Below are 15162 nucleotides of genomic sequence, written 5' to 3'. Positions count from 1 at the left end.
AATTTCGTGATATCTCCTAAGATATTACTTTAAATGAATGAAATGATAATATAAAGGACAATTTTGGTCTAAATTAAATACTTGAGATGACGAACAACTTTATTTTCATAAGGTTTAATACAAGTGAAAACACATTTGAAAGTGTGACGAGGAAGTCACAGGCAGCCTGGGGAGTGGGGACCGCGCGCCGAGGAAGCATGTCGAATGTTCCACGACCGAACACACCACCTACTAGACGACCCGGCCGGCCAATCAGCGAGCACCGCAATCTCCGCCGAGCGATCACACCACCGAGTAGGCCAAGCCCCCCAGACTATAAATAGGGCAACAGCCACTAGTTCACGGCAGTCTCTCGGCGCCTTCGCCCACTACGGCCGGTGTGATTACCCTCGCTGCTCGGCCAGGTGAAGAGGTTGAGACTCCGTTCCCCCCGCACGTCTCGCTCCCCTCCGCCGTCCGTGACGCAATCCGCGTTATATACCTGCCGCCGGTGCCCGCGTACCGATGTCCGCGTTTAATAAACGCCGTATCTAGAATTGTAGTCTATAGTCTACTATAAGGGGTCATGTAAATTAACTTTTCTGTAAGATAAGACTTTTCTTTAAGAATTAGAAGTGAATAAATGATTATGTTTGTGTGTGATAGGTGTACTTGGAGGATTCTCGTAGCCAGGAAAACTTCAGCCTTCTATTTTAAAGACACTTTAATTTCTGTTTCTATTAATAACTAGGACACACGACAAAACATGGTTAGGGTCGTAGGGTAGGGTATCGTGCGCCGAGCGTACCGCACACGGCACAGCGGAGTACCTAGTTAGGGTCGTAGGGTAGGGTATCGTGCGCCGAGCGTACCGCACACGGCACAGCGGAGTACCTAGTTAGGGTCGTAGGGTAGGGTATCGTGCGCCGAGCGTACCGCACACGGCACAGCGGAGTACCTAGTTAGGGTCGTAGGGTAGGGTATCGTGCGCCGAGCGTACCGCACACGGCACAGCGGAGTACCTAGTTAGGGTCGTAGGGTAGGGTATCGTGCGCCGAGCGTACCGCACACGGCACAGCGGAGTACCTAGTTAGGGTCGTAGGGTAGGGTATCGTGCGCCGAGCGTACCGCACACGGCACAGCGGAGTACCTAGTTAGGGTCGTAGGGTAGGGTATCGTGCGCCGAGCGTACCGCACACGGCACAGCGGAGTACCTAGTTAGGGTCGTAGGGTAGGGTATCGTGCGCCGAGCGTACCGCACACGGCACAGCGGAGTACCTAGTTAGGGTCGTAGGGTAGGGTATCGTGCGCCGAGCGTACCGCACACGGCACAGCGGAGTACCTAGTTAGGGTCGTAGGGTAGGGTATCGTGCGCCGAGCGTACCGCACACGGCACAGCGGAGTACCTAGTTAGGGTCGTAGGGTAGGGTATCGTGCGCCGAGCGTACCGCACACGGCACAGCGGAGTACCTAGTTAGGGTCGTAGGGTAGGGTATCGTGCGCCGAGCGTACCGCACACGGCACAGCGGAGTACCTAGTTAGGGTCGTAGGGTAGGGTCTCGTGCGCCGAGCGTACCGCACACGGCACAGCGGAGTACCTAGTTAGGGTCGTAGGGTAGGGTCTCGTGCGCCGAGCGTACCGCACACGGCACAGCGGAGTACCTAGTTAGGGTCGTAGGGTAGGGTCTCGTGCGCCGAGCGTACCGCACACGGCACAGCGGAGTACCTAGTTAGGGTCGTAGGGTAGGGTATCGTGCGCCGAGCGTACCGCACACGGCACAGCGGAGTACCTAGTTAGGGTCGTAGGGTAGGGTATCGTGCGCCGAGCGTACCGCACACGGCACAGCGGAGTACCTAGTTAGGGTCGTAGGGTAGGGTCTCGTGCGCCGAGCGTACCGCACACGGCACAGCGGAGTACCTAGTTAGGGTCGTAGGGTAGGGTCTCGTGCGCCGAGCGTACCGCACACGGCACAGCGGAGTACCTAGTAAGGGTCGTAGGGTAGGGTCTCGTGCGCCGAGCGTACCGCACACGGCACAGCGGAGTACCTAGTTAGGGTCGTAGGGTAGGGTCTCGTGCGCCGAGCGTACCGCACACGGCACAGCGGAGTACCTAGTTAGGGTCGTAGGGTAGGGTCTCGTGCGCCGAGCGCGAGCGTTTAGACGCTCACTCACACTACTTCGTGTATGGTATTTTAAATTCTGGTACAGGGTGATTATTTTATTTAAGTTTAATATTTAACTCTAATGATATACTTATCTCTTAATTATGTTGCTGTGATAATTAAGAGATAAGTATATATATATATAGTGATGGGTTTCAGTGAATGTTATTAGTATTCTTAGTAATTTAAGATTAATTAGGTTAGGTACGACGTAAGTTAATCTTCTTTTACCATATAAGTTGTTATATTTCGATAATATGAGTTTAGGGTAGTCAATTCTTCGGACTGAATATGGTATCTGCACTTTTCTTAAGTTTTCATTAAAATATTGTTCACGTAATAATGTCAGTTCTGTTTTTTCATGTACGGGTATTATTTTTACATAATTATGCTATCGCGAACAATTCCACCGAACAGTTTTCGTGTGTGACGAGGAGCCACAACCAGCTGGAGGCCAACATCCCACGGCCGGCTCGCGCAACCGACCAATCGGCGAGCTCCGCGACCGCGTCATATCAATCACGCCACCGGCTAGGCTCCGCCCATCGGGTTATAAATAAGGCAGCTGCCCTCCGTTACAGACAGTCGTTACTCGTTCGATTCCCTCGGCTCGCTACCGTCGGTGTGATCTTTTATCGCTGCTCGACTGAGGTGAAGGAACCGGACGGCTCCGGTAGGATTGAGCGTCCTAGGACCCTCACCCGGCCCCGACGACCCTACCGGGCGTCCTCTCGCTCCTCCGGTATCCGTCCGCGACGCGATATTCGTTACGTACCTACCGTAGGTACTCGCGTGCGTCTTTGTCGTAACTATACCGGTCCGTGTGTCCGATGTATGGAGGAGCTCGAAGGAAGAGGGTAGTGTGGGGACGTACCTTCACGCTGCACGGTGGCGGGCGTGTTGGCGTCCAGCTCGGGGACCCAGTACAGGAGCTCGACGCGCGGCGCGGCGCCGCCGTGTATGGTGCGGCGCGTGTGGAACAGCATGAGGCGCTGCGGCTGCTCCGCCGTGTAGGGCGGGCCCAGCGCCAGCGCCAGCGCCATGCTCAGCGCGCACAGCGCCACGCCGCAGTATATCTGCAACGCGACGCGAGCCATCAAAGTTTTTGAAAATTTCCACGTTTCATGGCGCGAACTCAAAAACTTCATTTGGCAGTCAATCATTTTTTAGAATAATTCTTAGCCTGCTGAGATCTGCCTGGCGTGCATCACCCGTGCTCGAACCTATCTACCTGCCGCGGACCGCGGGTCCCCCGCCAGGCCAGCACGCCTGCCTCCTCCACCACATGTCTATAGATTCCCCGCCAGTCACGTCTCGCCCAGTCAAACTAAAGTTACAACGAGACAGATCTATGTCTCTCATCTCTCGTGTTCATGTTTCAACTCACATTGTCTCGGTGGAGAGGTACAGTGTTTATGTTTCAACTCACATTGTCTCGGTGGAGAGGTACAGTGTTTTTGCCAACTGACTTTTTTAGATAAGAATAGTACAGATAGACGGCGCTACCGTTTGCTCATTGAACATCACGTCATCGTCCCCACCGTCGTTGTGAGACTATAAAATCGGATGTGCTGTGTGAAACGAGGATTATTGGTGTGGCGCTAGCCGAGGGCACTATTACTTCTCATTAGACACTGTATATCGTACTGTGGGTTTTATTGTTGTTGTTACCTGTGTGTGTGTGGTTTCTGTTGTTTGAGGTTATAGTGCTAGGTTGTGGTGTGCTAGGTTAGCTGGTTGGCCTGGGACCGGTATGGGGATGGAGGAGCCGGTGTAGGTAGGGACCTCATAGGAGACGTTGTTGTCATGACTCATAATTAGTGAGCGTTGTTATAGTTGAGGGTAGTTTGTGTTGTCTCTCGTAGTGCGAGAATATTGTTAGTGCGCCCACGAAGGCTCGGTTAATCTACCACTCACCACAACGTTGGGGTTCCTGGCGGCCACCACGAGCGGCAGCATCCAGCTGAACGTGAGCAGCGTGAGCAGCGCCACCAGCAGCGACATCGTCACCTGTGGACACGGGCACTGACGTCACTGGCGCGTACAACTATGTGACAACATCAAAGGGACAGCATACTTCTCTGCCTGGTGTCTGTCATATATGGAAGGGCGAGCATAGTTCTCTGCCTGGTGTCTGTCATATATGGAAGGGCGAGCATAGTTCTCTGCCTGGTGTCTGTCATATATGGAAGGGCGAGCATAGTTCTCTGCCTGGTGTCTGTCATATATGGAAGGGCGAGCATAGTTCTCTGCCTGCTATCTGTCATATATGGAAGGGCGAGCATAGTTCTCTGCCTGCTATCTGTCATATATGGAAGGGCGAGCATAGTTCTCTGCCTGCTATCTGTCATATATGGAAGGGCGAGCATAGTTCTCTGCCTGATATCTGTCATATATGGAAAGGCGAGCATAGTTCTCTGCCTGCTATCTATCATATATGGAAGGGCGAGCATAGTTCTCTGCCTGCTATCTGTCATATATGGAAGGGCGAGCATAGTTCTCTGCCTGCTATCTGTCATATATGGAAGGGCGAGCATAGTTCTCTGCCTGCTATCTGTCATATATGGAAGGGCGAGCATAGTTCTCTGCCTGCTATCTGTCATATATTGAAGGGCGAGCATAGTTCTCTGCCTGCTATCTGTCATATATGGAAGGGCGAGCATAGTTCTCTGCCTGCTATCTGTCATATATGGAAGGGCGAGCATAGTTCTCTGCCTGCTATCTGTCATATATGGAAGGGCGAGCATAGTTCTCTGCCTGCTATCTGTCATATATTGAAGGGCGAGCATAGTTCTCTGCCTGCTATCTGTCATATATGGAAGGGCGAGCATAGTTCTCTGCCTGCTATCTGTCATATATGGAAGGCGAGCATAGTTCTGTGCCTGCTATCTGTCATATATGGAAGGCGAGCATAGTTCTGTGCCTGCTATCTGTCATATATGGAAGGCGAGCATAGTTCTGTGCCTGCTATCTGTCATATATGGAAGGCGAGCATAGTTCTGTGCCTGCTATCTGTCATATATGGAAGGCGAGCATAGTTCTGTGCCTGCTATCTGTCATATATGGAAGGCGAGCATAGTTCTGTGCCTGCTATCTGTCATATATGGAAGGCGAGCATAGTTCTGTGCCTGCTATCTGTCATATATGGAAGGCGAGCATAGTTCTATGCCTGCTATCTGTCATATATGGAAGGCGAGCATAGTTCTGTGCCTGCTATCTGTCATATATGGAAGGCGAGCATAGTTCTGTGCCTGCTATCTGTCATATATGGAAGGCGAGCATAGTTCTGTGCCTGCTATCTGTCATATATGGAAGGCGAGCATAGTTTTGTGCCTGCTATATATTTGCTGCTGTCATATATTTATTTACCTTCTCGAGATCGAAGCGCAAAATGTTCGACAAAAAATTTCTCTTCCAGAAATAAACGAAAATTGATTTGTAAATTAGGTACATGAAAGTTGTAATATTTATTGTTTAACAACAAGAAGTTCGTTTTTGTTACGAGTAGGCACATAGTTTGAATCTCGAGCGAACTAAGGATTCTAAGTTATAATCTTGAATGAAATGAGGGATTCAAAGGCATCAAGAAACAAAAACTTTGCTATCGTGTGATATCTAAATACAAGTTTTCACCTCAATAGCGAAACAATACAAGATATAAGAATAGTTATTATCACGCGACTTTTCCGCAAGTCAGTCAGATTCAGCGTTAGACAGTAGATGCACATTCTGTTATGTAACTGCTGAAGCTGATGCTGTTATGTAACTGTTGAAGCTGATGCTGTTATGTAACTGCTGAAGCTGATGCTGTTCAATTATCACTACATACATTTATTTTGTCACTTTTTAAAGTTTTATACCAATTGACTACAAAGAAAGTACCTACTTGCTCATTATTATGATAAAGTTATTTTTTTCGTATTTCGCCAATTTTTATTGCTTTTTGTCTGCGTTCAGATTGCGTCATTCATAAATTAAATAATATGCATGCAATATTTTTAATTTTGTTTCCATTTTGAACAATTCGATGTAGAATATATATATTGTAGACCACAAATATATAAAAAAAATTAAAACACGGTCATTTATTGCAAAAAAAACTAACAGTTTAAATTTTCGCGCCAAAACGGACCTACTGTTCTGATGACGTAACTCGTGTCTGTGGTCGTAAGTACTTGTTCGTCGCTGGCTTTCATTAATAGTATTTTCGACTTTAGAGATATTTGTTGTACAAATACATATAGGTACCTACTGTTAACTATTTAAAATGGACTATCTATCAACATCAGGTAATTATAAAAAGCGTGTTGATGCATGTTTTGTGCCAATGTGTCCGTTCAACAGTTTCCAAATAAATTGTTTTTAACTGGACCTTCTGACCCAAAATTTCAGAAAAAAATGGTTCCAAGCTGCGAAGTGGGACGAAGATTATTCTCCAAAGACTGTCATTCTATGCTGTGAAGGCCACTTTGATGTAACTTGACCACTTTCATTTCTACACTTGAAAACTGCACTTTCGACAAAAACTCACTATCATATCGACAGTAACTTTTGGCAGATTCCTGGAGTCTGCTTTTATGAACTCTTTTTCTATTTTTAATCGCTAATTGCTATTAATTTTCGCGTTTAACTTCACAATTATAACCTCAAATGAGTTCTCATAACAGGAGTGACGTCACTAGATGCTGATTGGTGGATTAAAAGGGATACGTTTCGTTTCAAGTTACTTTTAATAATACGTATTCATTGTTGAAAATAAATATTAACTAAAACAAAAACGTTGCAAGGGGCTTTCTTTTATATTCTTTTAATAATATTTTAATCACAAAATGTTCATAAATATCATATTTGTATCTTCCCTATTAATAAGTTTTTTTTTTCATATTATTTAACGAAATTATAAAGTCTTATAAAAACTATAATTTTAGTTAAGTCGATATTTTTATTAGTTGAAATAGTAAAATAGAAAGTAAAAACCGGCCAAGTGTGAGTCAGCAACGAGGGTTCCGTACTACAGTCATATTGTTTCGACATTTTGCACGATAATTCAAAAACTATGATGCATAAAAATAAAAATCTGTTTTAGAATGCACAGGTTATATGATATGATACCCCACTTGATATAGTTATCTTACTTCGAAAATTGAAAATACTAATTTTTAGTTCATGTCCACAATTTAATTTTTTTTGGTGTGGTGTAACCACAAATTCACGGTTTTCAGATTTTTCTCCTAATGGCTGCTATAAGACCTACCTACCTGCCTAATTTCATGATTTTAGGTCAACGGGAAGTACCCTGTAGGTTTCTTGACAGACAGACAACAAAGTAATCCTATAAGGGTTCCGTTTTTCCTTAACAACCCTATCAATGTTTAACCACAGAATATATAATAGTACTAACGGTTTAACCACAGAATATATAATAGTACTAACGGTTTAACCACAGAATATATAATAGTACTAACGGTTTAACCACAGAATATATAATAGTACTAACGGTTTAACCACAGAATATATAATAGTAATACTAACGGTTTAACCACAGAATATATAATAGTACTAACGGTTTAACCACAGAATATATAATAGTACTAACGGTTTAACCACAGAATATATAAAAGTACTAACGGTTTAACCACAGAATATTTTTTTTTTTATTTTTTTTATTTATTTATTTTTTTTATTTAGACAAAAAAAAGCGAATAATTCACACCACACTTCCAGACCAAAGCACTAGACAAAAAGCCGCGACTGGTGTTGGCAGTTTGCAGCCCAAATAGACCGTAGTCTGTGCTAGGGCTGACAAAGTTCATCGACCTCATTCATACTATATTATGTTATATTATATACTATACTATATTTATACTATACTATATATATATTCATACATTACTAAAACTATATTTTATTTGGTGCAACAGTGTTAATGCATACGGAGTTTAGATATATAATTTAAATAGATAGGATAAGTTGTAATAAGTTAAAGCATTCGTTTCAACAGGTCTTGTCATAAAGACGTTTAAAATTTTCAAAAGAGGTTTCTAGGAGAAATTTCTTTATATAGAATTTAAGTTTTTTCTTTAAGGATGGGCGCTGGGCACATAAAATCAGATTAGATACCTCCAGCGGAAGGTTATTGAATAGTTTTGGTGCCGCAGCTGTAAAATGTCTACTCGAGAATCCAGACGTTCGTCGGGGAACTGAACATCTTAGTTGCCTTTGCCTACGGTGACTGGGAGTTTGCTCGATTGTGAAGTTGTCTATATATTTTGCCATATACATTGTTATTTGCCAAATAAATATTTTTCTTGGGGTTAGTACTTTACTTAGCTTAAATAATTCTTCCGTAGGAAATCGTCGGTTCTTTTTTAAGATAATTTTGAGATTAAGTTTTTGAGCCTTATTTAGTTTGTCTAGTAAAGTTGATCCACATGAGCCCCAGGCTATAATGCCATATAATATTAACGACTGAGTTAAAGAGCAGTAAACTCTTAACAGTAGGTTAACACTCATAATGTTTCTTAAATTATTGTATATATATCTCAAGCTTCGGACTTTTTTAGTCAGCATGTCTACGTGCTTATCCCACCTCAGATGTTGATCAACAATAATACCGAGATAAGTTGTGCTATTAGTACATGATAATATTTTGCAGTTTGCACAGTCAGACTTATTCAAGCAAGAGTGCACTCTAATCTTCGGAGTCTCGGTCGGAAGACCGGCACTGGTGGGAGAGAAACACATACATAAAGTTTTATCATCATTTAAGGTTAGCAGATTATTGTCATACCACCCCTTAGCTAGACGAAGGCCATGTTCGGCTTTTTGGATGGTACTTTCCCACGTCGAGGCTGAAAATAACAAAACAGTGTCATCTGCAAAACATAGAGATTTTGAGTCTGTCTGATTGTCTGTCAATAGCGAACAAAAGTCATTAAGATAGATATTGAACAAGATAGGGCCTAATACGCTCCCCTGAGGGACACCAAATATTATTTCTGAATTGTTTTCAGCGCTAACTTTATTATCAACTCGTACAAATTGTTTCCGATTTTTAAGATAACTACTGAACCAGTTTAGTGCATTTCCAGTGAATCCGTACCTCTCTAATTTTGTTAGCAGTAACTGATGTGAAATGGTATCAAAAGCTTTGGCAAGATCTATGAACACAGCAATTGTTTTATTTTTATTTTCATGGTTCAGTACAATTTGCTTTGTTAATTCAGCTATTGCATCACCGGTTCCCATTTTATCTCTAAACCCATATTGATTATTATATAACATATCAGTTTTATATGCAATAATCCTGGTTTTCATTATTTTTTCAATAATTTTTGCAGTAGTTGGCAAAAGAGAAATGGGACGATAGTTTGACATTATGTTAGTTGGCCCTTTCTTATGTAGTGGCATAATTATAGCCGTTTTTAAGGTCTGTGGGAATATTCCTGCTTTAAAGCTTAAATTAATAATACATGATAGTGGAGCAGCAATTTCGCGATTCAGTAATTTTAATATTTTAGCGGTAATGCCATCGTGTCCACAAGAATCCGTGTTTTTTAGAGTCCCTATGAATTTACTCACCTCAGCTTGATTTGTAGGCTTTAAGTAAAAAACTTTATCTACAAGGGAGAAATTAATTTTGTTGCATAGGGTTTCCTCTGTGACGCCTACAGTATTCAGATGCTTTTGGGCAAGGTCATGTCCTACTGAGCAGAAAAAATTATTAAAAGTATTAGTTATCTTGTTTGGTTCTGATGAAAAATTTAGAATTTGATTATATATATAATAGTACTAACGGTTTAACCACAGAATATATAATAGTACTAACGGTTTAACCGAATGTTTCTTGAGACAATGAATTGAAGAAATGCCAATCCAATTTCAACGTTGTAAATTTAAAACACATTTTCAATGGTGAGCAAATACGACTTTTGCTCACTGCTCATACAGTGCGGTACTCACGTCGGCGGGCAGCAGCGGCGTGCCGGCGCGCCCCATCACCGGCACGAACATCTGCACCGAGTTGAGCGCCAGGTAGGCGCATTGCAGCGCGGGCAGCGCCGCCGCCAGCGCGTGCAGCGCCGCGCCGCGCGCGCCGCGCCGGCACAGCAGCCCCGCCAGCGGCGGCAGCGCCCACAGCAGCGGCACGAAGGCCGAGCGCGCGCCGCACGCCGCGCCCGCCGCCGCCGCCGCGCCGCTCCACAGCGCCAGCGCGTCGCGCCACGCGCGCCACGCCCACCAGCCGCGCGCCAGCCGCGCCGCGCCGCCGCCCAGCCACGCGCCCCACGTGTGCCGCGCGTCCGCCCAGCAGCCGCACAGCGCCGGCGCCGCGTACAGCGGCAGCAGCAGCCAGGCGCGCGAGTAGAAGGCGAGGCGCGCGCCCGCCGCGTGCAGCAGCAGCGCCGGCAGCAGCGCGGCCGCCGCGCCCGCCAGCCAGCACAGCAGCACGCCCAGCGCCGCGCGCGCCACCACGCGCAGCCACGCGCCCGCCGGCAGGTACACTGCGCCCCACATCCATACTTTTATCCCGTAAATTCAAACAGTTCCCTCGGGATCCTCAAATACCCATCCGTTTAACCGAATCATATGAAATCTATACTTATATTTACAACTAGCTGATCCCCGCGGCTTCGCCCGCGTAGATTTAGGTTTTTAAAGATCCCGTATAGCCTATGTCACTCAGGAATAATGTAGCTTTCTACTGGTGAAAGAATTTTTAAAATCGGTTCAGTAGTTCTAAAGATTACCCCCTACAAACAAACTTAACGACATTACCTCTTTATATAATACAACGGGCCGTGCAGCAGAAATCGTAATATTTTAATTTCGCCATAACTTCAAAACCAAACGTCCAATTTTAATCATTCAAAGACCAAATATTATCTCCATAAACTGTTCTTAGTGATGAAATCATTTATTTTGATAAGGATTAATAGCATGAGTAAAATAAACGCGTTTAAATGTAGTCCAAAAAAAATTCAAGATTTTTAAATAAAAAAATGGTTGCTGTGCCTCACTCGACATAGATGGGTATAGTGTGTCGCGGACTTTTTTGTAGATATTTATAAGATCTACAATTAATTAGAACATTTTATGGTTCTATCTTTTATAGTTTAGGCAGCGTACTGTAAGGGTGGTAAATTGGGCGGAATAGAAATATACCCGGATACGGAATAATCTACCACCTTACAAAGATTAGAGGAAAAAAAAATAATTTTACTTACTTGATCTATCTACCTAGTAAAGAATAGAAGCTAGCCGTCGACTCCCTTGTAATGTATATGAGGTGTTATAAATGAAATTTGCTAGATGTTAGGCAAAATTGTTTTTTTAATGTAACTTTTACCGGGGTCGCTTAATACATAGTGATGGCTAATAAGGCTTAGTTATTCTAGCTTAATGCCAAGACTTAATTTAGATACATTAGAATGCCTTAGGTAGATAGTACATAAAATCTATGTTTTAAATTTAAGATGCCATTGGCATGGAATAGACAATGACACAGTAAAATTCATAAAATTGTTTCAAAATAAAAGCTCAGTAGTAAAGACAGGGTTCTTACTGTACACATACACTAAGAAGGTTCACTAAACTGTTCCAGGATACAAACATTTGCTTACTTGTAGGTGCGAAGACTGCAAGGTAGCTGGACGGCATCGGCCAAGATCCAAAACTCAATTTATTTGATTCTTCACAACCGAAATGTTTCATTACAAAGATTTTCACCAAGTCTTATCCATAGAAATTAAGTTGCCAACGTGAATGTGCAAAAGAAATAAATACGAAAACCGAAAACTAAAAACGGAAACGCAAACGGAAAACCCTGTAACAAAGAAAAACAAGATTATAATTTGTGCTGTGTGAAAATTTCGACACGTGGACTTTTCCCGATCAAACACAACTCACCTATTGAACTCCTGGCCACCAATGGTTTTCAGGAGTCCACCCACAACCCATTATCCTCATTTATTTGGGAAGATAAAATAACTGGAACTGAAAGGGAAATCATGAAATTAGGATTTTCTCTAACCAAACCGCCATTTTGTCGAATCCACATTACTTGATTTTTCACTCACCATAATTGATGAAACATTGAAATACGTTAGGATGACTAAATTTATAACTATTGTATTTTCCCAGGCGAAGCCATGGGCGAAAAAGAGTGAGATTTTCCTGGAACGAAAAAATTCGTCTTCACATGTTGACTCCAGAAAAATTCTAAATCTCACCAATCGGTGTTGCCAGACGCAACCCGAGTGTGGCCGCTCTCATTTAGTTTGATCATGAAGCCAATTCATTTTTGAATATTTGCGGAACCTAAGGATATATTATAAGAACCGTTTTGTTAATGACTTAACAATAAACAAATGATATTATGGTTTTATTTAATTATTTTGTTTTATTTTTACGACAATTGACAACGAAGCAAACGCCATCTATTGTGGCTCGAATGAACTCTGAACATCGACCCACGCGTAGTTCTGCACCTTGATGCTAGGTGGCACCAACATACTTTGAACAAAATTGATTTTTATTAAAAGCGAAACGCTAGTTAGTAGTTCAAAATTTACAACGTCACAATACTTCCCCTCCTACGAAAAGGTTCAACAGGTTGAACCACGCTGCCCTCAGCGTCATCCAACAACTACTAACAATTTGCCTGAAACAAACAAGAAAAACACAGAAGTTACGCGTGAACGCACATCTACTACTAACAAGGAAAATTGTCTAACAAAATAAATATACTGAAAACAGTGTAAGGTTTTATACATTATACTTAACTACACAACCCTAACTTCTAAAAAGAATATATACAAAAAAACTTCATGGTGTCTAAGACACTTGAGTGGAAACATCTTGGCATCATTCTTCAGCTGACTGATAGAATGCGTCTAGGCCTACGGTGGTTCACTCTTTTAAACTACCATCTTAATATTTGTTACTCAACAAATACGGAAAAACTGGTTGTGAACGGGTCCATCTGATATGGCAACCGTTCTCTATCCCATTCGGAAAAATAAAACCGAATCAAAATCGGAATATGAGAAAAAAAAAACGAAATAACTCTCCTAGAAAATAGATCTCGGAACAGAATCGGAAAAATAACAGAAATGATCCATTATCTAGAAGGAAAACGAAAACAAAACACAAAACCCCCCCTTTTCGTTATCCCCAAAGTACGATATTTGCATTTTTACTTTCTCAACCGGTTGGTCTACCACAAGCATTCCAATCATCACATATTCATCCCTACATACATCCACTACATTCATCCTCAACTGAACCATGGTAATGTAACTGTTAACTCAGAACATCACTACACTCATACAAATTCCTAATTGAATATTGATAACTTAAATATTCAAACAGTTTAGACCAAACTAAGTAATGGCAAATATCTACTTCTTAATATCCTTAATATGCCAAGTGCCTATTGGGTGGTTGTCAGCTACTCTAACTAGTTCGTAAACCAAAGGTGACAAAACCTTGACAACCCTGCACTTTTCATACTTAGGTGCCAGCTTAGCTGCGAAAAAATTTGTAGCGTCGCTTTGTGGATAGGTCTTTTTCCACACTATATCCCCAACAGAATAGCTTGCAGACCTACGCCTTAAGTTGTAATGCGTTGCATACTCTGCATGAGCCTGAAACAAATTTCTCCTAACCTGACCAAATATGTCCTCCAAAGTTCCAAACTTTCCTGCGTATTCCTCCCTTGGAATTCCGGCCTCGTACTCCTTATCCGTGTCCTTATAGAAGGAACCATTTAAAACCGGTTCTCTAGCGTGGACAAGGAAGAACGGGGAGAATCCAGTGGATTCATTAACCGCACTGTTTATGGCGAACTGGACCTTGTACAGGTTTTCGTCCCAGGACCTGTGGTTATCTTTCACAAAAGCGGCTACAGCAGTCATAACAACCTTATTGTACCTCTCAACAAGGTTAACTTGCGGAGTGTACAGTGGTGTGTAGTGTAATTTCGGAATATTATAACGCTTAATGAGATTACGGAATTCAGATCCTGTAAATTGGGACCCATTGTCCACAATCACAGTCTCTGGAACACTATGGTTCAAAAATACAAAATTCTCTAGCGCTTTAACGACAGCGGCACCTGTGGCACGCCGTAACGGAAACAACATTGTATATTTCGAAAAACAACACGTCACCACAAAAAGAAATGTAAATCCTGATTTAGACCTAGGCAAAGGTCCGACTAAATCAGCCGAAATGACCTGAAAAGGTCTCTCGCAGACTTTAGGCTTCCCTAGCAGACCTGGAGTGGCTGATGTCGTGTGTTTATACGCAGAGCAAGTATCACAATTCTTAACGTACTCAACCACGTCCTTATACATACCACGCCAAAAATATCTGAGGGATAATCTGCGATGAGTTTTGAACACACCAAAATGACCTGCAGTTGCATCTGCATGGTTTTGTTGCATAATTCTAAGGATGTCGTTCTTGTGGACTACCTCTTTCCAGTCGAACTCACTGAGAAGCTGGTATTTACATTTACTGTAACGATATAGTTTATCGTTCAAAATACAAAAATTCGGAAAATTTGCTGGATTGATTTTACAGCCATTAAATGTTTTGTCATACCAGTCATCTACCAAAACTTGTTGACTAGAGTTATCATTACGATCACCAACTACATCTACGTGTATGAGTCTCGACAAGGTATCCGGAACTACATTATCACAACCCTTCCTATGTTCGATAACAAAATTATACTGTGATAATCTACAACCCCATCTGGCGAGTCGTCCTGAGGGATTTTCTAAATTTAAGAACCACTTTAGGGATGCATGGTCTGTGATAATTGTGACTGGCTTGGAACCAAAATAAGCCTGAAATTTCTCCACTGCAAAAATCACAGCTAGAGCCTCGCGTTCCGTCGCGCTGTAATTCCTTTCGTTTTTATTTAGGCTCCTACTGACATACGCAATGGGATGATCGCAACCATCGGTTTCTTGCGTCAGCATACCACCAACACCATATGCAGAAGCATCACAAT

At 42.9% G+C, this 15162-nt stretch overlaps 1 protein-coding gene across 1 annotated transcript in view; it reads right to left on the bottom strand.

Moving 5' to 3' along the window:
* LOC117992050 (endoplasmic reticulum metallopeptidase 1-like) overlaps window positions 1-15162 on the bottom strand; it is a 49671-nt gene that overhangs the window by 5784 nt on the left and 28725 nt on the right. The window contains exons 8-10 of the mRNA XM_034979698.2: window positions 10104-10642; window positions 4059-4151; window positions 3016-3217 (exon numbers count right to left, since the gene is read on the bottom strand). Of these exons, the coding sequence (XP_034835589.1) occupies window positions 3016-3217; window positions 4059-4151; window positions 10104-10642 (834 nt within the window). The remainder of the gene's footprint in view (window positions 1-3015; window positions 3218-4058; window positions 4152-10103; window positions 10643-15162) is intronic.

Source organism: Maniola hyperantus, chromosome 20, assembly GCF_902806685.2.
Source record: "Maniola hyperantus chromosome 20, iAphHyp1.2, whole genome shotgun sequence".
NCBI classification, from domain to species: Eukaryota; Metazoa; Arthropoda; class Insecta; order Lepidoptera; family Nymphalidae; genus Maniola; species Maniola hyperantus.
This window is presented reverse-complemented; position numbering and strand designations above follow the sequence as displayed.